The sequence below is a fragment of the Ascaphus truei genome, chromosome 5 (assembly GCF_040206685.1).
Source record: "Ascaphus truei isolate aAscTru1 chromosome 5, aAscTru1.hap1, whole genome shotgun sequence".
NCBI lineage: Eukaryota > Metazoa > Chordata > Amphibia > Anura > Ascaphidae > Ascaphus > Ascaphus truei.
In genome coordinates, this window is record NC_134487.1 from 221631583 (window position 1) to 221654553 (window position 22971).

Genomic DNA, 22971 nt, shown 5'->3' on the forward strand with positions numbered 1-22971 from the left:
CTGTGCCCACTCTGTGTTTTTTGTACTGGCTTCCCTATTGCAACTTTCCGTTAACTGTAAGGTAAGGCCTAGTAACCATACTCATGGCCTGATTAATCTTACAGGTGGTTGTGCATCTCTTTGACACTTATTGGAGTCTCCCAGCCTTTACTGTCTACAGCTCAGCCTGATCAATGCAAATTGTCCTACTGTATTTATTCTATCCTTCTATTGGTGCGAGTCTCTTAGTAACTCCCAACAAAAGTAGTTTACATTTTGATGTCTATGATACTGGTTATTATGCAATTATTATTTAAGCTTCAATAGGGCCTACATTTTTAAAGTAATTAAACACATCTTAAATTTCAAGGCAAATGTTACAATGGAAGAGGATGTGTTGCATTACTCAGACCTTTCATTGTATGACAGCTATATTCCTGAGTTGGACTGTATCTTAGAGGATTTGTTAAGCAATGCGTGTTAAAGTACTGTAACAGTCAAGTTGACATTACAGAACCTTTCGATGCTTCACCGACATACTGAAATTAGTTTAAACATACTATATTTAAATGATTTAAATTTCCTGTTCAACCCCCTTGATGATGTAGATGACCGAATATTATCCTATTGTATTCCCCCTCATGATGTAGATAAACATATTCAGCAATCTACGTCACCAAGGGGCAAGACAGACCAGTCTGACTCATTCTCACCTTCTGAGCTGCCCAGGGAGAGATGGAGAGAGATTGCTCCTGTCCCTCTGTGCAGCTCTTCCAAACAACTGGCATACAGGATTAACACTGCCGGGGCCCATTCAGATGCATGGACCCCTGCAGACTCTCAGAATTAATGTTTTCTGGGCTGCAATTGGCATGGCCGCCGGACTGCACCGCTGCCGCCCCGCACTATCGCAGCACCAAAAACAACTACACTTACACCTGCTAGATCTGTACCTGAGGCAATATAAGATGTATTTCAATACTAAACATTGTATAGGACAGTGTTAAATAATTGTTTCCTCACAGTGACAACCTATAGAAATGGAATCAACGCTGTCCAATTAACTAGAAAGATAAACTAAGGTTCACAGTGAGTATGGCTGACTTTAAGGTGAAGCGATGTTTGTCCTGAGATTAAATCTTTTGATATTCCAGTTTAAGTTAACCTAAATATTTTTATAACAATACAGTACCTATAAATTGTAATTAAATACAATAATATGTTATGGTAATATTATGGTATTCTTTGTTTCAGAAAATGCCCTCCTGATCGCTCCAAAAGCTGAATGGTGGCACTACAAGACATATTGATTTTTTGAGGTCACAGTGTTGCTGTACTTAAAGTACTGTGGAGAATTGAAATCACAAATTACTCTTAATAGGAATCTGCACTGAAGAAGAAAAAAACGTTTTATTTGTACAGTGATTTCTTCAATCTTACCTCTGATTGGATAATGTGAGAAACAGATTCTTCGTTAAATGGAAAATAAGGAATGAAATCAGCCTCTGAATGTAAACACTGTACTATGAGACATGTTTTTGAAGCCACTATCTACAATGGACAAATTCATGTTTGTGTCACTACATTTGTTAGTTATACTGCATGCAAGGAAAATATATTTAAGTAATTTATATGGCAAGACTTAATAATAATTGTTCAAGGTCCCCACATAGCATAAGCAAGTCAAAACCAGAAAGTAACAATGCAGTCTCAAGTACTATTAAAGGAAGTAATATGCAACTATATATACATTACATACAGGTATAACCACATGTGAAAAAAGAATATTTACTATTATGTACTTCTTATTCACAAACTGAGACGGGAAACAGGAATGCCAAAGTGATCTCAGCTGTCTCATAGTCAACCTAATTTTGTACCGAAGCAAATAAGTGTTATACAGTATGTTGATGAAACAAATTACAGCAGCATAGATTATATGAAAAAAACTAAAACATTACAAGGATTTGTCTGGAAATATCGAAGAAAATAAAAATGCATCTTGCCACTAAAAATGTTAAGGGCTTTGTTATTTTATGGCTTAATTTCCAAATGCTCTTTAAGTGACCTAATGAAATGGGTCGCAAAGAAACTAGTTGTCTACCAAACCTATCCTGCGACTCGATGGAAGAGCAAAAAATGAAAGTGCGACCTGTGCTTCTCAAAAGAAAAAGTCTGGACACTTCTGATCTTTTAAAGCATTCTAATCATCGAAGAAACAAATCCCAGCAAGTCCGCTTTAAGGAAGATAGCACAAACACAAATCCGTCAGGCTTTACAGAATTGGAAATGAAGCCTGGCGAAAACACACTATTAGTAAATGGAAAGACAGAGAAGAGCCATAACCGATCGATGTGTCTGCTATCTTACCCAAGATCACAAAAACTTCGAAATATTGCAATTCAGACTTCTCCTAGTCTCAAGAAACACTTCCCAATTTTTAAGAGAAAAAAACTGATAGAATGCAAACCTTTAAACGAAATGTCCACAGAGTCCAGCTGTTTTCAGGTCAATGGTGATCACTTAGGAGAAGACATAACCACTCAACTATCCCATCTTAGACTAGCTGAACATTTGGAGGGGGGATTCAAAAGAGTCATAAGACATTGTCCTTTAAAACAGGCAGTACCAAAAGCACAAAGCAATGGGCCTATTGGTGAATGCTCGAAGTTGGAGTTTGTGGACATGCTTGAAAAGGTTACAGTTTCCACCCAGGTACCTGATTATTCTATGGGAAGCACTTTGGAGGAAAAGGAAGAGTCTAATTTTATTTTGACAACTGACCACACAATATATTCTGACAGATGTAATGTACACTTTTCACAACCATCAGAAACCCATGTATGTCCTACCAGCAAATATAGGGAAATAAAACCAGAGGAGTTATTAACATTAAAACCAAATGCTGACTGTAAGAGGATTATAACTTTAACACCTTCTTTAAACAGCAACTTATCATACTGCTTTCACTCAGAGCATCAACAGACAAAAAGATCACCAAAAGATTCAGACAGTGTATCCTTGCATAATGATAATCGAACTAGAACATTATTTGAAAATGACGATGGATTACAAACTGTAACATCTGCTAAACCAGAAATTGAAAAGAACATAAGACAGCCAGAGTCCTCACATTGCAATGGTAGCACAGAAGGTACTCCTTGCCTTTCAAAGAATAAAACGGAACATGAAACCAATAAAGGGAATAAAGAAAGAAATCCGGAATATAGGGCACATGGCGAATTTTGTTCCCTACAAGGTAAACTACAAACCATAGAGGAATCGTTACATTCAAACCAAGAGAAGATTAAGATCCTTTTGAATGTAATTCAAGACCTGGAAAAGGCCAGAGCACTCAGTGAAGGGTACGGTACCATTTGGAATCTAAAGAAAAAATGTAATCTAGTAATATACAGATGTAGCAAGACTGTCGCCGGCACCGCGAACGAACAAGAAAAAGTCTGCGGCGCCGGGGACAGTGTCAGCTGTGATCGAGTTGCAGGGTGGGCATGCTTCTGAATGAGACCCCCTCAGTATTAATCCTTCAATGCCGTGACCGCGCATGGCAGCGGCACCAAAGACAGTAAAGCTTACTATATCTGTACTGCATGAAATTATTGGGTGCAGCACTGAGACATACAAAGATATTACTTTTAGGTGATGATATTGTTAATTACTGTTCAATAATCAACGGCACGGAATCTGAGCTGTAATGCTATTGATTAATTTATATATATATATACATATATATATATACAGTATAGATATATATATGTGTATATATATATATATATATATATATATATATATATATATATATATATATATATATATATATATATATATATATATATATATATATATACCCCGGTTTAAGGACACTCACTTTAAGTACACTCGCGAGTAAGTACATATAGCGCAATAGGCAAACGGCAGCTCACGCATGCGCCTGTCAGCACGTCCTGAACAGCAATACCGGCTACCTACCTGTACCGAAGCTGTGCGCAAGCGGGGAGACTATAGAGCCTGTTTCAAATGAGTTATTTACATCAGTTATGCACGTATATTATGATTGCAGTACAGTACATGCATTGATAAGTAGGAAAAAGGTAGTGCTTCACTTTAAGTACATTTTCGCTTTACATACATGTTGTGGTCCCATTGCGTACGTTAATGCGGGGTATGCCTATATATACTGTATATATATATATATATATATATATATATATATATATATATATATACATATATATATATATATATACACTATATATATATATATATATATATATATATATATATATATATATATATATATATATATATATATATAATATCTGCTTTCTCATTTCACATAATATATGTAGTACATTGTCCAGAAGGTGTAATTTCCAATAAACATCCTAAATACAGATGTAGGAAGGGTTATTGTTCCCGCTGGTACGTTATGGTAGAATCGCATGTAATATTCTGTATTACCTTACCACTGCATTTAATCCTATAGAAACTCTGTGATATTCTGCGTTGTGACGTGATATTCTATGTTATCAGTAGGTAAAATAAAGCTGGCTACATCTGTCTATAAAGGCACTCAATTAATCTTCAAAAACCCAATAACAGTGGTGATCTATATTTTACACAATATAATATATTTTACTACATGTGTATTTCTTACCTAATGGCTTCAAAATGGGGGCTAACTAGAGATGGGCGAACCAGTCCAAATCCGTTTCCCGGATTTCCCCGAATTTGCCATTCAAATTCAGATCAACTGTGTAAAATCCGCGAACTGTTACTGTTAAAATCCGCACGGATTAATCCAAAACCGCCATTGGATACAATCCGCTGGCGAAAAATGCATCTGGATTGATTATTGAAAACGGAAAAAATCTGCAAAAGGTGAATCGCCATTTTTGAGACTGATCCGCGGAAATCCATGTACCAAAGTAACCATTCGATCCGCAGGGGATCCAAATCCGCAAAAAAAAATTGCCTATCTCGCGGGGCTAACCAGAGCAAATAGTAGTACCATATTTATTGATTTATTAAAGAGAAGGAATTCAATTAAAAGGCATTTTTTCCCCATCAAAAACTATGGGAAGACTTGTAATTTAAATTCAAAATTCATAGCATTCACTGACCATTTGATATATATATACTGTATATATATATATATATATATATATATATATATATATATATATACTGCACCGACACACTTTATTCGAGCAAATACCCAGTATGTACCTGGCAGATACCTGGAATGCGCCGCTCCTCACCTCTAACAAGCCCCGTTGCGTTTGCCTTCCCAGCCTGGGTTCATGCCTGGCTGACGGGCGGCTAATCTGTTAAATGATAATGATAAGGATTTAATAGGCTGCAATGCTTCGCGTGTCTACCAGATGGCATAAATTCATGAATTGTAATGCAGTATATATATATATACTGTGCAGTATTGCAGCCAGCGGGAATAGAATGCTTAAATCCCTACATGGAAAATACCTCAATGCACTCGGGCAGAAAACAGTCACAAACCTCAATACACCCGGGTATACCCGAATTCGTGGGACTAGCCAAGCTCGAATAAAGTGTGTCGCCAGTGTATATATATATTTATATCTATATATATTTATATCTATATCTATATCTATATCTGAGTGAGGTCCAAAACGTTGCTCCTGATATATGTGATTGCCAAATGTGGTAAATAAATTCTATTTTTTCTAACATCTGGAGACTGTTGCGGATTTCCTATATTATATATCGTATAGGAAATCAGCAGCACTCTTACTGATGTAATTGCAACTAAATAATCAAATATTACATGGGTAAGCTGTAACAGTACAACATTATACATGATTATGCATGTTGTATAAATAGCACTCCTTTCTTTTCTGTGATAGCTATTTGATGTGCATTTTAATTGTTTATCGTTTTGAACAACATTTAATTGGGTGCTTTATTTTCTTGCAAAATGTGCAAAAGTGAAATACTTTTTGCCAAAGCAACCACATTTCAATAAGTATGAAAATAAAATATTGTGGCTGGTGGTTAAACATTAGCTATTATCATCATATTACCTTAGGATCTATACTGAGGATTTGATGGTGACACAAACCCTGAAATCAAACTATTAAAAGTTGAACTTTTCTGCAACATTTTAATATAATCACTCAGTTTAGTTCTCGATATCCTATTACAATGTTCTTAAATGTCATCAGACAGTCAATCAATGTCAGTGTCAATGTCGATCAAACTTCTGATTATCTGGTAACAATTAAAATCCTGCAGTTTGAAGATATAAAACAATTTTGACATAAACATTTTTTTCCTCTATACAGTCTTATGCCATAAGACACTTTCTAGTGCTGTAAGACACCTTATAGCCAATTGACTTAAATGTGTGTCTATATACAGAAGCAGCAACGAGTATCCAAACACTTGCCTTTGAAAATCTGAGGCAATACCCCAGTAATGCTGCAACATTTCTGTGACATTTCTGCAAACAGACTAATGGCCCATCGTCATAACACAGCGGGGGTCCTTGGCAGTCTCATTCAGTTTGTGCTGTGTTAATCCGATGGGCCATTAGTCTGTCTGCAGAAATGTCACAGACATGTTGCAGCATTACTGGGGTATTGCCCCAGATTTTCCCAGGCAAGTGTTAGGATACTCGTGGCTGCATCAGAATATTATATAATATTCAAGCAATTTGCTTTAGAACCACTTTAAGGACTTTAAGGGTTTTCCTTAGTAGACTGCACAAGATCCTATGATTATAAATATTTGTCTTGGAAAAAAATTAAATAGTGTGTAACACAAATAAATTCATACAGCTGGATCATATATATATATATGATATAACTGCATGAAATTATTATATATGTGTCATTAATGATCACCAACGTGATCAAAATACCGGCACAGCACATGGAGTAGAAAAAAAAGGGTTTTATTCAGTCCATCATGCAGACATAGCCCAATGGGATGTTAGGATATGTCTGGGCATATTGTTTACCTTTACCTTTCACCATCTATCCCTCTTCTGAGATATTCTACTTAGTCTGTGCAGCCATTTTGTTTAATATATCCACAAAATGGCCACAAGAACAGGGGTTAAAGAGCCTTTCCAGGAGGCAGTCGTTGGGCAAGGTAGAGGAGATAAGGGATAGTCAAAATTACATCACAATTGATGTATATTACTGGCACAACACTAAGTTAGGGTAAAAGATAATTTATTGCATCCAAATTGCACACAGGCCCAACATTTTGGACCTTCTGCAGGGGTGATGTCCTACCCCTCTGCTGAGATATTCTACCTAGTGTGTGTGTATATATATATATATATATTGTGACAAACAGCTTACTCCGGGGCTCCGCTGTCTGTCCAGGACTGCCAGAACACGGTCTTTTAGGGTAGGTTTAATGACGAGGCGTAATGTGCTGTTCCTTTAAACAGGCTACTGCCTGGTTTATTCAGTCCCAAGCACTGAGACTGCCACACTGAATACAAAAGAAAACACAAGCAAAACAAAACCCTGCTCATCTGAGCAATAACTTAACTGAGGTTCACCCTGACTGGGGTTGGGGCGGCTTGTCCGCTTCCAACAAACAAAAATAAGGATCTTTACAATTTGATAAAAAGGAACAGAATGAGTTGACCTGTTTGGGGAGAAGCGTTTCCCCTCTCTGCTTTCAGCAGCATTCCTGCCTCCAGTCTCTTGGGGAGAGGGAAGAGGAACCAGGAAATCAGCCTTAAATACCTGATTTCTAACTAGCAGGACAGGTGACAGAAATCACGCAGCAGACAAACTCTGGTCTGGATCCCTCATCCCTCAGTTCCAGCAACTGTCAAACTGTGGGATGGAGTGCATATATTCTGAGGCTGCACTTTCTAGCCTAAATAGGATAGAAGCTGTCCAGTATCCTGGGAGCCCTATATATGGAATTTATTACCATCCCCTGGTTTCTGTCACATATCCTCCCCCCAGCTCAGACCTCGAGGGATGAGCGACCATGGATATTAGGGAGCGCATCCTTGACAACCCGTCAGCATTGCCATGTTTGTGCCCTTACCCGTGCTCCACAGAAAATTTAAAGGGTTGTAGGCTTAGGAACCACCTGGTCACTCTAGCATTCTTCTCTCTGTTTTGACACATCCAGGTGAGGGGTGCATGATCTGTGACCAACCGGAATTTTCTCCCCAACAGATAGTATTTGAGCGTCTCTACAGCCCACTTTATTGCGAGACACTCCTTCTCGACTATGGAGTCATTTTTCTCCTGGGGATTTAGTTTCCTACTTAAATAAAGGATGGTGTGCTCCTCACCTTGAGACTCCTGGGAGAGTACAGCCCCCAGCCCTACCTCAGATGCGTCGGTTAGGACTAAAAACTCTTTAGAGAAGTCAGGTGTGACCAACACTGGTTGGGCACAGAGAGCTTCTTTCAGGCTTCTAAAGGCCTGTTCGGTTTCGGGGGACCACTTTACCATTAGTGGCCCTGTTGCTTTTGTGAGGTCGGTTAGTGGGGTTGCCTTAGTTGCAAAATTGGGAATAAACCTTCTATAGTAGCCAATTAATCCCAAAAAGGTTCTTACTTGTTTTATTGTAACTGGCCTTGGTCAATTTTGTATCGCCTCTACTTTGAGTGTTTGGGGTTTGCGTAAACCTCTGCCAATAGAATACCCCAGATACTTGGCCTCCTCCAGACCAATAGTGCATTTAGCAGGGTTAGCAGTTAGTCCAGCAGACTGAACTGCGTCAAGCACAGCTTGGACCTTTGGAAGGTGGGACTGCCAATCCACTATGGATTACCACATCATTCAGGTAGGCGGCAGCATACCGAGCATGTGGTTTTAAAATTTTATCCATCATTCTTTGGAATGTGGCAGGAGCTCCATGTAAGCCAAAAGGCAGCACCCTATACTGAAAGAGGCCGTCTGGGGTTGAGAAGGCTGTCTTTTCTTTTGCCCTTTCTGTGAGGGGAACCAGCCAGTACCCTTTTGTTAGGTCTAGGGTCGTGAGATATCGGGCTTTGCCCAGTCTCTCTACCAGTTCATCAACCCTGGGCATAGGATAAGTATCAAATTTTGACACCGCGTTTATTTTACGGTAGTCATTGCAGAACCTTGTTGTACCGTCTGGTATTGGGACTAAAACTATAGGGCTGTTCCACCCACTTTGTGATTCCTCAATTACACCTAGTTTTAGCATTTTTTTTAACTTGTACACTTATAGCCTCTCTTTTGGAGCTCTGGGATTCGGTACGGTTTAAGGTTAACTCGGACCCCCGGTTCAGCGACTAGCTCATGTTCAATTACTGTAGTTCTACCTGGCTTTGTAGAGAAGACTTATTTGTTTCTTCTCACTAGGTTCTGGACCTCTCGTTTCTGATGAATGGACAGGCTTTCAGCTATGCTAACCTCTGGGTCAGTTTCTCGATTCTCTGACGGACCTGGGGGTACTAGGGTTAATAAGACCTCTCTATCTTTCCAAGACTTAAGTAGGTTTACATGGTAAATTCGCTCAGGTTTCCTCCTACCTGGCTGTCTCATCTTGTAATTTACTTCACCCACTCTTTCCAAGACCTCATATGGCCCATGCCACTTAGCAAGGAATTTACTCTCTACGGTGGGAACCAGAACTAGCACCCTATCGCCTGGATAACAAATTCTGACCCTAGCACCCTTATTATACGTATTCCTCTGCGCCTCTTGAGCTTTTTCCATGTGTTCCCTCACTATAGGTAGGACCGCAGCTATGCGGTCCTACATCTGGGCAACATGTTCTATTACACTTCTGTATGGTGTAACCTCGTGTTCCCAAGTCTCTTTGGCTATATCCAGTAAGCCCCTTGGGTGTCGGCCATAGAATAGTTCAAACGGAGAGAAGCCTGTGGATGATTGGGGAACCTCCCTAATGGCAAATAACAGGTATGGTAACAAACAATCCCAGTTTTTCCCATCCTTATCGACCGCCCTGCGTAACATGCTTTTTAAGGTTTTATTAAATCGCTCCACTAAACCATCTGTTTGTGGATGATAGACTGAGGTTCTGAGATGCTTGATTTTTAGGAGTTTACATAACTCTTTTGTTACTTGGGACATAAATGGTGTTCCCTGGTCAGTTAAGATCTCTTTAGGAATTCCGACCCGGGTAAACAGGACTATTAACTCTTTTGCTATGTTTTTAGCAGAGGTGCTACGTAGGGGAATTGCCTCCGGATATCGGGTGGCATAATCTAATATTAATATATGCTGATGTCCCCTAGCAGACTTTATTAGGGGTTCTACTAGATCCATAGCAATCCGGTCAAATGGTACATCTATTATGGGAAGGGGTACCAATGGGCTTCGATACGCTTTGAACAGGGCGGTGATCTGACATTCCGGGCATGAGGAGCAATAATTTGTAATTTCTGCCAGAACCCCTGGCCAATAGAAGCTTCGGAGAACCTTTTCTTTTGTCTTTTCCACCCCTAGGTGTCCCCCCAATGGGTGACTATGTGCGAGGTGTAATACTACATTTTTAGAAAATGGGGAAAGTCGGTCCCTATTAACCCATCATGTGCCAGTTTGGGTACTATACCCACTTTGAAATCTAAAGAACCAAACTCTGTTTCAATAAGAACATCAACCGTGGAATATTCGTGATTATCCCCATGTATACAACAAATTGCCACTCTTTGTGAACTGTTTATCTGTTTTTTTCCCAATGGGCAACAGGTATTCGGACACTAGTGTAACCATACTCCCAGAGTCAAGTAGTGCCTGGACCCTCTTACCATTTACCTTTACAAATGCCCAGAGATGGTTATTCAAGGGGCCCTCTGGGCTAGGGCCCATACATTGAGACCACAACGAATAAGGTTCAACACTGTTGCATTGCATTGGTTCAGTTTTTAGTGGGCAGACTTCCGCGGTGTGGCCCCTCTCATAACAATTTACACATTTAGGTACATAGTCTGTGTCCCACTTAGAGCCCTTTTTCGGCTCCCCATGTGGGCTGTTGCCCTTAGAATGCGAGCCACTGTTGCTGGTGCTGTGTGAAGATGGTCACCCCTTTAACCCCTTTAACCCTGCTCCTGAGGAAGCTGTATGTTACACAGCGAAACGCTTTGAGCCTGAGAAGTTAAGTCTGCTACAGCTGCCAAGAAGTGAAGACGCCTGAGCTCCACTGCGGATCCTATTGCTGTTCGTCGCTATCCCCTTCAACCGGATGTGGTCACCCGCGAGTCGGAAGTGACGTCAGACGCCATACACCGGCGGTGAGGTTGGAGTCGCGGGAGGACGGGAGTAATCCTTACATCTTGGATCTAAATCTCAACTGTCTCACGAAACCTTTACATGTACAATCAGTTGTACTTATTGTAAGTACATCTCTTATTCCATTTCCATGCGATAAAATTGCCTTGCAATCTAGACCATTGGTCCGTTTTGTTTATATTTCATATACCATACCTGGATCTGAGCAATATGACATCCACAAGATCCGTGCTCTGAATCCTTCCTGGGCCAGAATATACCATGAGATGTGAGATTTAACTTCTTCAAATCCTGACTGAGTCAGACCACTGCGTTTTTACTTTACACTTGGTGTAAGTAGGAATTACTATAGAGCCAAGACATCTGCTTAGCTCCGACTGTATTAATATACTGCACAATTATTGTTTTTATTTTCTTTATTTCTATGATGTGTTCCTGATCTCATCGCTCCCTTCCCACCCCGAACCAAGACTGCATCTGTAAGAAATCTTAGCACATTTCCTGGAAGGTTGAGAAGTATTTTTTTGGGTTACACCTCATACTATATTTGTTTATATGTTGTAATTCACATCTGTTATTTTTGTGGGGAATCTTGGCGCCTATTCAAATCACTTGGGTCCAACAGGTATTCCAGTTTGGGTACTATACCCACTTTGAAATCTAAAGAACCGAACTCTGTTTCAATAAGAACATCAACCGTGGAATATGCGTGATTATCCCCATGTATACAACAAATTGCCACTCTTTGTGAACTGTTTACCTGTTTTTTTCCCAATGGGCAACAGGTATTCGGACACTAGTGTAACCATACTCCCAGAGTCAAGTAGTGCCCGGACCCTCTTACCATTTACCTTTACAAATGCCCAGAGATGGTTATTCAAGGGGTCCTCTGGGCTAGGGCCCATACATTGAGACCACAACGAATAAGGTTCAACACTGTTGCATTGCATTGGTTCAGTTTTTAGTGGGCAGACTTCCGCGGTGTGAACCCTCTCATAACAATTTACACATTTAGGTACATAGTCTGTGTCCCACTTAGAGCCCTTTTTCGGCTCCCCATGTGGGCTGTTGCCCTTAGAATGCGAGCCACTGTTGCTGGTGCTGTGTGAAGACGGTCACCGCTTTTCAGCCCCCTTTAACCCTGGTACCCTTTTACCGTTTCTGGAAGAGTCCTGGAAGTGGGGATGCTCCAAGACTGTGGGTTGCAGGAGCTCTTCTGCTGCATTGTACCTTTCTATGAGGGCCACCAGCTCGTCTGCATTGTGGGGGTCACTCTGACTAACCCAACGGCGTAGGGCAGAGGGAAGTTTCCTCAAGAACTGGTCCATGACCAACCGTTCCACGATGTGGCTTGCAGAGTTGATCTCGGGTTGTAGCCACTTCCGGGTGAGGTGGAGGAGGTCATACATCTGGGATCGGGTGGCTTTATCCAAAGTGAAGGACCATGCGTGGAACCTTTGGGCGCGAACAGCCGTAGTATGCCGAGGCGGGCGAGGATCTCGAACTTCAACTTTGCATAGACGTTAGCTTTGGCTGGCTCTAGATCAAAGTAAGCCTTCTGGGGTTCGCCGCTTAAGAAGGGTGCGATTAGACTGGCCTACTCAGCTTCTGGCCAACCCTCACTCTGGCCCGTGCGTTCAAAAGTGAGAAGATAGGTTTCAACATCATCCGAGGGCCCCATCTTCTGAATTTAGTGGCTTGCCCTGGTCATTTTCGGGACTGGGGCTGCCTCTGCTAGTGGAGCCTTAGGGATAGCCTCTCTCAGGACCTCGAGTTCCTGCTGTATAACCTGGGCGAACTGTCGTTGCTCCTCTCTCAGCAAGCGGTTTGTCTCTTGCTGGGTTGCATTAGTCTCTTTCTGGGTTGTATTCGCCTCTTGCAGGGCTGCATTCGTCTCTTTCTGGGCAGCGACATTGCGTACCAACGCACTCACCACGTCTTCCATCTTGTTTGGAAAAAAACTTTTTTTTTCCCCTTAAATTTCTTTTACCCGCAGACCTTTTAGTGTTCTGCCCGCATTCTCCACCATATGTGACAAAAGGCTTACTCTGGGGCTCTGCCGTCTGTCCAGGACTGCCAGAACATGGTCTTTTAGGGTAGGTTAAATGACGAGGCGTAACGTGCTGTTCCTTTAAACAGGCTACTGCCTGGTGTATTCAGTCCCAGGCACTGAGACTGCCACACTGAATACAAAGAAAACACAAGCAAAACAAAACCCTGCTCATCAGAGCAATAACTTAACTGAGGTTCACCCTGACTGGGGTTGGGGCGGCTTGTTCGCTTCCAACAAACAAAAATAAGGATCTTTACAATTTGAGAAAAAGGAACAGAATAAGTTGACCTGTTTGGGGAGAAGCTTTCCCCCTCTCTGCTTCCAGCAGCATTCCTGCCTCCAGTCTCTTGGGGAGAGGGAAGAGGAACCAGGAAATAAGCCTTAAATATCTGATTTCTATCTAGCAGGACAGGTGACAGAAATCAGGCAGCAGACAAACTCTGCTCTGGATACCTCATCCCTCAGTTCCAGCAACTGTCAAACTCTGGGATGGAGTGCATATATTCTGTGGCTGCACTTTCTAGCTTAAACAGGATAGAAGCTGTCCAGTATCCTGGGAGCCCAATATATGGAATTTATTACCATACCCTGGTTTCTGTCACAATATATATATATATATATATATATATATATATATATATATATATATATATATATATATATATATATATATAGCAACTGTAAATATTACTGTATATTCATTTGCATGTCTTAGACAGGTCTACAACCCTGTCTTTCACCATTATCGCCCAGCACACAGCACTTCCACTGCAGCAAGGCATTCTGGGAAATGACATGCAAATGAGCACACAGCTCACATTACATGAACAGGAAGTGCTGTGTGCTGGGCGATAATGGTGAAAGACAGGGTTGCAGACCTGTCTAAGACATGCAAATGAATATACAGTAATATTTACAGTTGCTTTATGCTTTACTGTGGAGGGTTTTTGTCACTTTTTTTACCCACCATAACCTTAATAAGTATATAAATATATACACTAGCTGAGAGACCCGGTGCTGCCCGGGACCAAAAACTCCCGCTCCTTCCTCTCTCCACCCCCCCCCCCCAGTCCCCTCGTCCCTCGTCCCTCGTCCCTCTCCGCTCCCCTCTCTTTCTCCGCCTCCCACCACCCCCACACAGTTGTGGCCCTCCCCCCCCTGCACAGCTCCGGTCCACCCCCCCCCCTGCACAGCTCCGGTCCACCCCCCCCCCCCCTGCACAGCTCCGGTCACCCCTCCCCATGCAGCACACAGTGCCACACACACCCAGTGAGACACACATACACACACACACAGTGTCACACACACACAGTGTCACACACATACACACACACACAGTGTCACACACACACAGTGTCACACACACACACAGTGCCGGCGTCGGGAGGACGCTGAGGCGCCCGATGAGCGGGAGAAGCCGCAGGCTGGAGCCGCAGCGAGCGTGCACCACCAGCCGCTGGATGATGGAGCACAAGTGCAGCGTGCATGTGACTCACCATAATACTGAGTTAAGTATGTGGGTAGTTTTCTGGGTATGCACCTTAACCCTGGCTGTGCTCAAAGCTGTGACCATGCAGCAAGCTTAAGCCTATAGGGAACCATGTTAAAAATGGTTTTTGAGGCAAAAAGTTTCACTGTGTGCTCATTTGCATGTCATTTCCCAGAATCCCTTGCTGCAGTGGAAGTGCTGTATGCTGGGTGATAATGGGGAAGGCGGGGTTGCAGACCTGCCTAAGACATGCAGATGAGCATACAGTTGTATTTGCATATTTGCTTTCCTGTGGAGGGTTTTTGTCACTTTTTTTACTCACCATAACTCACCATAACTTAACTCAGTATTATGACACACACACACACACACACACACACACACACACACACACACACACACACACACACACACACACACCCACCCACCCCCACCCCCACCCCCCCCCCCACCCCCCCCACCCCGCCCACCCCACCCCGCCCACCCCCCCCACCCCCCCCACCCCCACACCCCCACACCCCATAAAATCCACAAATGTCCATCCGTCATGCACTATTCCCTTTCCCCTGCAGCACATTCACAGGAAGTTCCACATGTTAGCCATAAAATCACTAAATTAGGAATGCAAATATGAGCCATAAAACTTTTTGACCATGCAGTCTTGTTGTTACAAATATAAATGTATTCTTTTTCTTATTTATTTTAATTACTATTTTATCACACAGGCGCAACTTCTATCGAACTGGACAAGATCTTAACAACTGTAGCACTTGCCAGAGCACTGCATGTATTATTTACAGGTACTTTATTATTATTATTATTATTATTATTATTACTATTATTACTATCAAATTAATGTTACTATATTCAATTATATATACATTATACACTGTGCACAGAAAAGTTAGACTGTAAGGCCCATATTTAGACATAGACCTACTAGGCCTGGGCCTAGGGTGGCAAATTTCAGGGCAACAGCAAATTTCAGGGGGGGGGGGGGCAGTGTCACATGGCATCCTGTTGTCATGGAAGTGCGTTACCATGTGATGTTTGGACGCTGCAAGAGGAGGCGACCAGTGCAGCAATAAAGGTACTGTAAGTGCCTATGGGTGGCAAAATTGTCAAACCGGCCCTGTCACAGGTCTTATACTGATGATTTCTTCTTTTTATTAACAAGCACCAAGAACCAAATGATACACTAATGCTCATATTTAAAAATGCAACTTTGTGGGGGGAAAAAAGTTTATATATGGATGAACTACAGTGGTTTGCAGTGACTCTGGCTATGTTTAATCCATTGCTCAAAAATACCTGAAGCAAATGTATCAAAGGTTTGTGTATCAAAGGATTGCAAACTTGGGGCAAAACTGGTGCCAGATCTATCAAAGAAAGTAATCACGTTGTTTTCTATTGATTTTTGAACCGTTTAAAAATGAGATGTGTACATATACTGATAGACAGTGCCACAGCGACTGAGTCATGAAGGGACCACAGGGCGAAATGGTAGAATGGTAGGGGCCAAAATATAGATAGATAGAACAATATATAGATATAGATAGATAAATATCAGTATATATCAATATTTAGATGGAAAGAAGAAAACAGATTAAAAAGAAGACGAAACATTGACTATTTTTTAATAAACCTTAAAAAATTCTTCACTTTATAGAGATGCAGCGTCTGTTATCCGAACATTTCACGGAGCCGTTTTGCTGTATTACACTCGTTATTCTTCCGTGAACGCTGCCGTGAGTGCGCGCCAGCACTAGTAAAAACACAAGTAAACACGCGTCTTAACGCGGGAAAGTATGAAGAAATCATGCGGCACGACCTGAGTATGCCCAGGAATACAAATCGTGAAATGTTCGGATAACAGCCGCTGCATCTGTATATATGTATATGACTATAGGAAGGAAAATTTCACAGGCACTCATGGGTCTTAAAGTAAATATTGCTTTATGATTTATTAGAAAATAGCAACAGGACCTGTGTCAAGACAATACTGACATCTGACATAAAAAATAAAGGCATCACTACAACAACAAACTTATTATGTCCGGGTGCTCGGAACAGAAGGTGATGTGTAGGTTCATAGATGTATGTATGTATATATGTATGTGTGTGTGTGTGTGTGTGTGTGTGTGTTCATAGATTAAACAGTACTCTCCGGAATTATTGAAACCAAGACTGTGGGTTTATGTAGTTGTAATAACCCTACCCCCCACGCCCCCCCAGCAGCAGGGGGTAGGGTGTACATGTGTGAACAGGGTTCTGCCCCGCTCCTGATGGGATTAGAGTGTTAGCTCCTCGGTCAGTTACCTGTGATCTCAGGGTTCCTTCTGGTGGGTTCAGGCCTTGGCTGTAATGGAGGGTAGTTGGTGGGTTGGAGGACAAGATAAGAAATAGGGCGCCAGGATCTTTTGCAACTCACAGGTATTTTATTGACAGGCACAACAGTTCTAGGCTTGCACAGGATCAATTATTATCTTATAGAGCACAATACCTCATTAGACTGGTTCCCTGTATAATGCTCTCTTCAGGGCAAGTTTCCTCGGTGCCCCTTGCCATTCAGGTAAGTACTTCTGGGTCAGTATTTGCCTCTAGTCCACCACACATCTTTTGGCTTCCTATCTCCTAGCACACTGACTCACTATCTTCTAGCTCAATAATTCACTCCTAACTCCTCAACTGTCTCTCCCTCAACTGCCTGAACTAATAAATAATAATTCTGTAATAATATTATCCCTTTTTAAGGGATAAAGGGAACTGTTCCTTTTTAACTGTGCTAACTGTGTCTCTCCAAAGTTATAACTCTCATCTCTTTTAACTGTCCTAATCTTAACTGTCTCTAACAACTGACTAAAACTGTCATTATCTCAAAGCTTCACTGGTTGCCTAGAAACATATAACTGCAGCCTCTCTTAACTGTCCCTATTCAAAACTGCCAGAGCGAGCTCCCTTGCACTGAAAAGGCCTTAATTGCAAATGCAGCCGCCCTATTGACTAAGCCGCAGCATGTGACATTCTCCTGAGGCTCATGGGACTTTTAGTCCCTGTCTTGAGCCTTTCCCTATTAGCCGCCCTTGTGGGGTCCTACTGCGCTTGCGCGAGTTCTGTGCATGCGCAATCAACTACAAAATGGCGGCACCCTGCAAAGGGAGCCGCCGGAGCCACCGGCGACCCGCTCGCTCTATCTATGGGCCGCGACTGTCGCGCACCTGATTGCTTTCCCCCGGGCAGCACCTCACCTCTTGCGCAGGTGCGAAGCTCAATAATGGCCGCCGCTCATGCTATCCATTCTGCGCATGCGCGGCCAATCGTAACATGGCCGCCGCAAGTCGTCCCACGCATCTGCGCATGCGCGACCCCTATGCGTGTGCGCACACATAACAAACATGGCAGCGCCCTGCAGAGGGCGCCGCCAGAAAGCCCGTCGCCACCCGCAACAGCCCCCCACAGCAGCGAAGGTAAGGGGGGAGAAACGGAGGACCGGGGAGCCAGAGGGGACCTGGCTACATAGTCAATTCTTGATTTGGTCCTATCAAGGATCCGTGTCAAGACAAGGTCATAAACCCACTGTCTTGGTTTCAATTAGCCCAGAGAGTACCGTTTCATCTATGAACACACACACACATATATATAATTTTATTCTTCATGAAGAGTCCAAACAGAAAATGGGCATTGAGTGGACCCAATTGAATAAAGAATTAAATTGACTATAGGTAACAAGAAACGTGTGATTGAAGACTGCACAGTCTTTAAATGTTTTGACACAAGGAGTGATCACCGATTAGTTCGCTGAAAATTACATCTGAATGCAAAGATGGAAACTGATTAAAAAGAAGACGAAAACAATCAACATCAAGACCCTTAATAATAATGGGAGAGAATTTAAACTAGAGCTGAAAAATCACTTCAGCTTGCTTGAAATACATAGGGACACTTTAACAAACAATTATAAACAACTTATGAAGATTGTAGTTGAAAGCACAGAAAGACCTGGAGGAGTCGCCAACAAAAAAGAGAATGAGAAAAAATCAAATGAGACAAAGCCATTACTGAGAAAACCACCAGAAATGAAACAATCCTAAGAAACAAGAACTGAATATGCCAAGCTGGGCAAGACGAATTGCAAGTGTATAACTGAAGATCAAAGAAAATATAACTGTGATATGGTGAAGAAAACTACCGACGAAAATAAAAGCTTTAAGAAGATGAAGGAGCGAGTTATGGTTGGGAAGAAGCAAACATTGCACTCAAACAAGACAATGGATCAATATTAAATGATCATGCACTTATCATAAATATAGTTATGGACTTCTGCATGAAATGGTATGAGAACACAGATAACACAGGGCATAATTCAGCAGAGATAGAGTAAGACAAAACCACCAATGATGTATCTGTGTCCTCCGAGAAGAAGTGGAAAAGGCAATAAACTTCATAAAGAATGGGAAGGGCCTCGGCTCTTGAAAAAAGCTGAGGAAGAAGTAGAGAAAATCCTTGCAAAACTCTTAACATGCTGCTTGAAGAACACGAAAATTCCATAACAATGGAGCAATTACATAGTTATCATCATCCGGCCGAAAGGAGACAAAGAAGAATTTAAAGTAGCAGTCCCCGCGGTTATGCATTTTCTTTTTAAACAGGTTTGAAGTAGGGGGTCTCCGGAGCTGAACTGTTTTAATTTCAGCTCTGGGACACCATACTTCCCAAGATACTTACATCTGTAGGGGGTGCTGGTGTTTCTCTTCAGTTTAAATGCCCTTTCATGCGGGCAAATAAGAAGGCCCTAGGGATAACGTCACATGTAGAAATCGCAATACTATCAAAAAACCTTTCCCGAAATTTCCAGAGATTTCTATTCAAAATCCGTTCTGCGGTGTAAAATTAGTCTATGGATTATAACAGTTTGAATTCATGCGGATTAATCCAAAACCGCCATTGGTTTAAATTGCACAGATTTTTAAGAATCCAATTCACAGATTACGCAATTAATTGGCGGATTTTCTATAAAAATCCTCCAAACAGATTCCACACGATTCTTAAAATCCGCCGATGGGATGTCCGCCATGTGGATTGTCAGTGGTAAAAAAAAAAAAAATCCGTAACGACGAATCATCCTTTTTGAGACTGATTCACAGAAAACCGCAGACCAAAAGAACTGCCCGATCCGAAGTGGATCCAAATCCGCAAAAAAAAAAAATTGCCCACTGCTAGGCACAGCTTCCTATTGGCCTTCAGGATATTTAAGCCACTGTATTGGGAACCCAGAAAGGGCTCCTACCTCATACGGACATACTGTATGTATCTCGGGAAGCAGCAGGTCGCTGGAGCTGAAATCAATGCAGTTCAGCCCCGGAGACCCCCTACTTCAAACATATATAAATATATATATATATATATATATATATATATATATATATATATAGAGAGAGAGAGAGAGAGAGAGAAAGAGAGAGAGAAAGAAGAACAGAGAGCGCACGTCCCATAGTGTAAAACAGTACATTTAATCAATAAAAAAGAGAGAGAGAGAGAGAGAGAAAGAGAGAGAGAAAGAAGAACAGAGAGCGCACGTCCCATAGTGTAAAACAGTACATTTAATCAATAAAAAAGAGGACAAGGGGATTAAGAACACTCACAAAGGTACAAGATAAAAAGGCAATTTGTGATCTATAATCACCACAAACAAGGCCACACCGTCCTGGAACACATCAGATGGTAGATTGTCCCTCCGGTTCACATCCAGCAGTGGTCGGGTGCTTTGAAACAATGTCTCTCGGCGTCAGTGCAATTTAGAGATTTTTCAGCCTCAGATCAGCTCCATGCGCTCTCCGGCCGTAAAGCGCGCACTGCGTGATGACGTAATGTCGTGATAACGTGCCCTGACGCGTTTTGTCACGACAGTGACTTTCTCAAAGGGAATGACAACTAGGGGGAGGGCTCGGTATTTAAGGGCTCATCTAATCAAAGAGGAGTGGCACCGGAGCAGCCAGAGGCCAATCGTCAGTGCCCAAACATAAAACCACGGCACTGGCGATGGGCCAATGAGAACCACCGTGTCAAACCTGCCAGTATAATAACTGATATACATTAATGTATATAAACAAAGCGACTACACATATAATTAACCATATTAAAACCACATAACAAGGAAAGTATGTCTACTAATTACCCACATACATACCCATGAGGAATTGTATAAATTAAAAAACATATAAAAGAAATTATATGATAAACAATGATAAGAACTCACAGCAATAAAACATCATGATTCATGTATAAACGCTGACATCAGCAGATGGACTCCTGTTGAACATGTTACATATATGATTAAAGCATTAGCAAAAGGAGACCCTTATATGGCAACAAATCATTCTATATAGACCAATAAAATAACATCCATGTATATACAGTGATATATTAGTATAAGTCCCAAGTCTCTCATTGATACACTACATGATAAAAATAAAGGAAAAAACAACAAACAGCCATCTAGAATAAACTCTATTAATATAAATGAACTATACCAAAAGAATATAATTATGTATATAGACGGATGTAAACCAGAAAGGAAAAATGTGAAAATTATTTTATAATTAATAAATAATAATTAATCAAAATCTAAATAAAAGGACCAATTATCTAATAATTAAAACCTAACTAGACCAAGGCAAAAGTATATATATTGGATGTGAATGGGAGATATTCACCGTCTCCTATTCTTCCCCCCCCCTCCCACACCCCCTCCATTCCGTTCCCATCTCCCATTCACATCCAATATATATACTTTTGCCTTGGTCTAGTTAGGTTTTAATTATTAGATAATTGGTCCTTTTATTTAGATTTTGATTAATTATTATTTATTAATTATAAAATCATTTTCACATTTTTCCATTCTGGTTTACATCCGTCTATATACATAATTATATTCTTTTGGTATAGTTCATTTATATTAATGGAGTTTATTCTAGATGGCTGTTTGTTGTTTTTTCCTTTATTTTTATCATGTAGTGTATCAATGAGAGACTTGGAACTTATACTAATATATCACTGTATATACATGGATGTTATTTTATTGGTCTACTGTACTTTATATAGAATGATTTGTTGCCATATAAGGGTCTCCTTTTGCTAATGCTTTAATCATATATGTAACATGTTCAACAGGAGTCCATCTGCTGATGTCAGCGTTTATACATGAATCATGATGTTTTATTGCTGTGAGTTCTTATCATTGTTTATCATATAATTTCTTTTATATGTTTTTTAATGTATACAATTCCTCGTGTGTATGTATGTGGTCTACTAATTACCCACATACACTTTCCTTGTTATGTGGTTTTAATATGGTTAATTATGTATAGTCGCTTTGTTTATATACATTAATGTATATCAGTTATTATACTGGCAGGTTTGACACGGTGGTTCTCATTGGCCCATCGCCAGTGCTGTGGTTTTATGTTTGGGCACTGACGATTGGCCTCTGGCTGCTCCGGTGCCACTCCTCTTTGATTAGATGAGCCCTTAAATACCGAGCCCTCCCCCTAGTTGTCATTCCCTTTGAGTTCGTCACTGTCGTGACGAAACGCGTCAGGGCACGTTATCACGACACTACGTCATCACGCAGTGCGCGCTTTACGGCCGGAGAGTGCATGGAGCTGATCTGAGGCTGAAAAATCTCTAAATTGCAGTGACGCCGAGAGACATTGTTTCAAAGCACCCGACCACTGCTGGATGTGAACCGGAGGGACAATCTACCATCTGATGTGTTCCAGGACGGTGTGGCCTTGTTGGTGGTGATTATATATCACAAATTGCCTTTTTATCTTGTACCTTTGTGAGTGTTCTTAATCCCCTTGTCCTCTTTTTTATTGATTAAATGTACTGTTTTACACTATGGGACGTGCGCTCCCTGTTCTTCTCTTTCTATAGTCTTCCTGTTGGAATTGGTCATTCCTTCTGAGAGCAGCCGTGGATCCCTGAGCAGCATTTCCAATCACCATTGTATTTCCACTGGACTTGTACCAAGGGTTGGACTTTCTTCCATTTTTTGTCCCTTTTCTTCCTTGTTTTATTTTTTATATATATTTGCACGTTTTTTTTATATATATATATATATATATATATATATATATATATATATATATATATAATTTATTTTTTCACATATTTGTAACATTTTT

The 22971-nt window shown here is 41.2% G+C and overlaps 2 protein-coding genes across 6 annotated transcripts in view; one reads left to right on the forward strand and one right to left on the reverse strand.

Moving 5' to 3' along the window:
- Positions 1-22971, reverse strand: part of DOCK2 (dedicator of cytokinesis 2) — a 1423644-nt gene that overhangs the window by 657639 nt on the left and 743034 nt on the right. The gene's annotated exons all lie outside the window — the stretch shown is intronic.
- Positions 1-22971, forward strand: part of INSYN2B (inhibitory synaptic factor family member 2B) — a 238937-nt gene that overhangs the window by 185743 nt on the left and 30223 nt on the right. For 3 of the 5 annotated variants that reach the window (XM_075601686.1, XM_075601685.1, XM_075601688.1), the window contains 2 exons: positions 1234-3344; positions 15511-15585. In XM_075601686.1, the coding sequence (XP_075457801.1) occupies positions 2056-3344; positions 15511-15585 (1364 nt within the window). In that variant the 5' untranslated portion in view covers positions 1234-2055. The remainder of the gene's footprint in view (positions 1-1233; positions 3345-15510; positions 15586-22971) is intronic. The other 2 variants (XM_075601687.1, XM_075601689.1) reach the window with 1 other exon arrangement.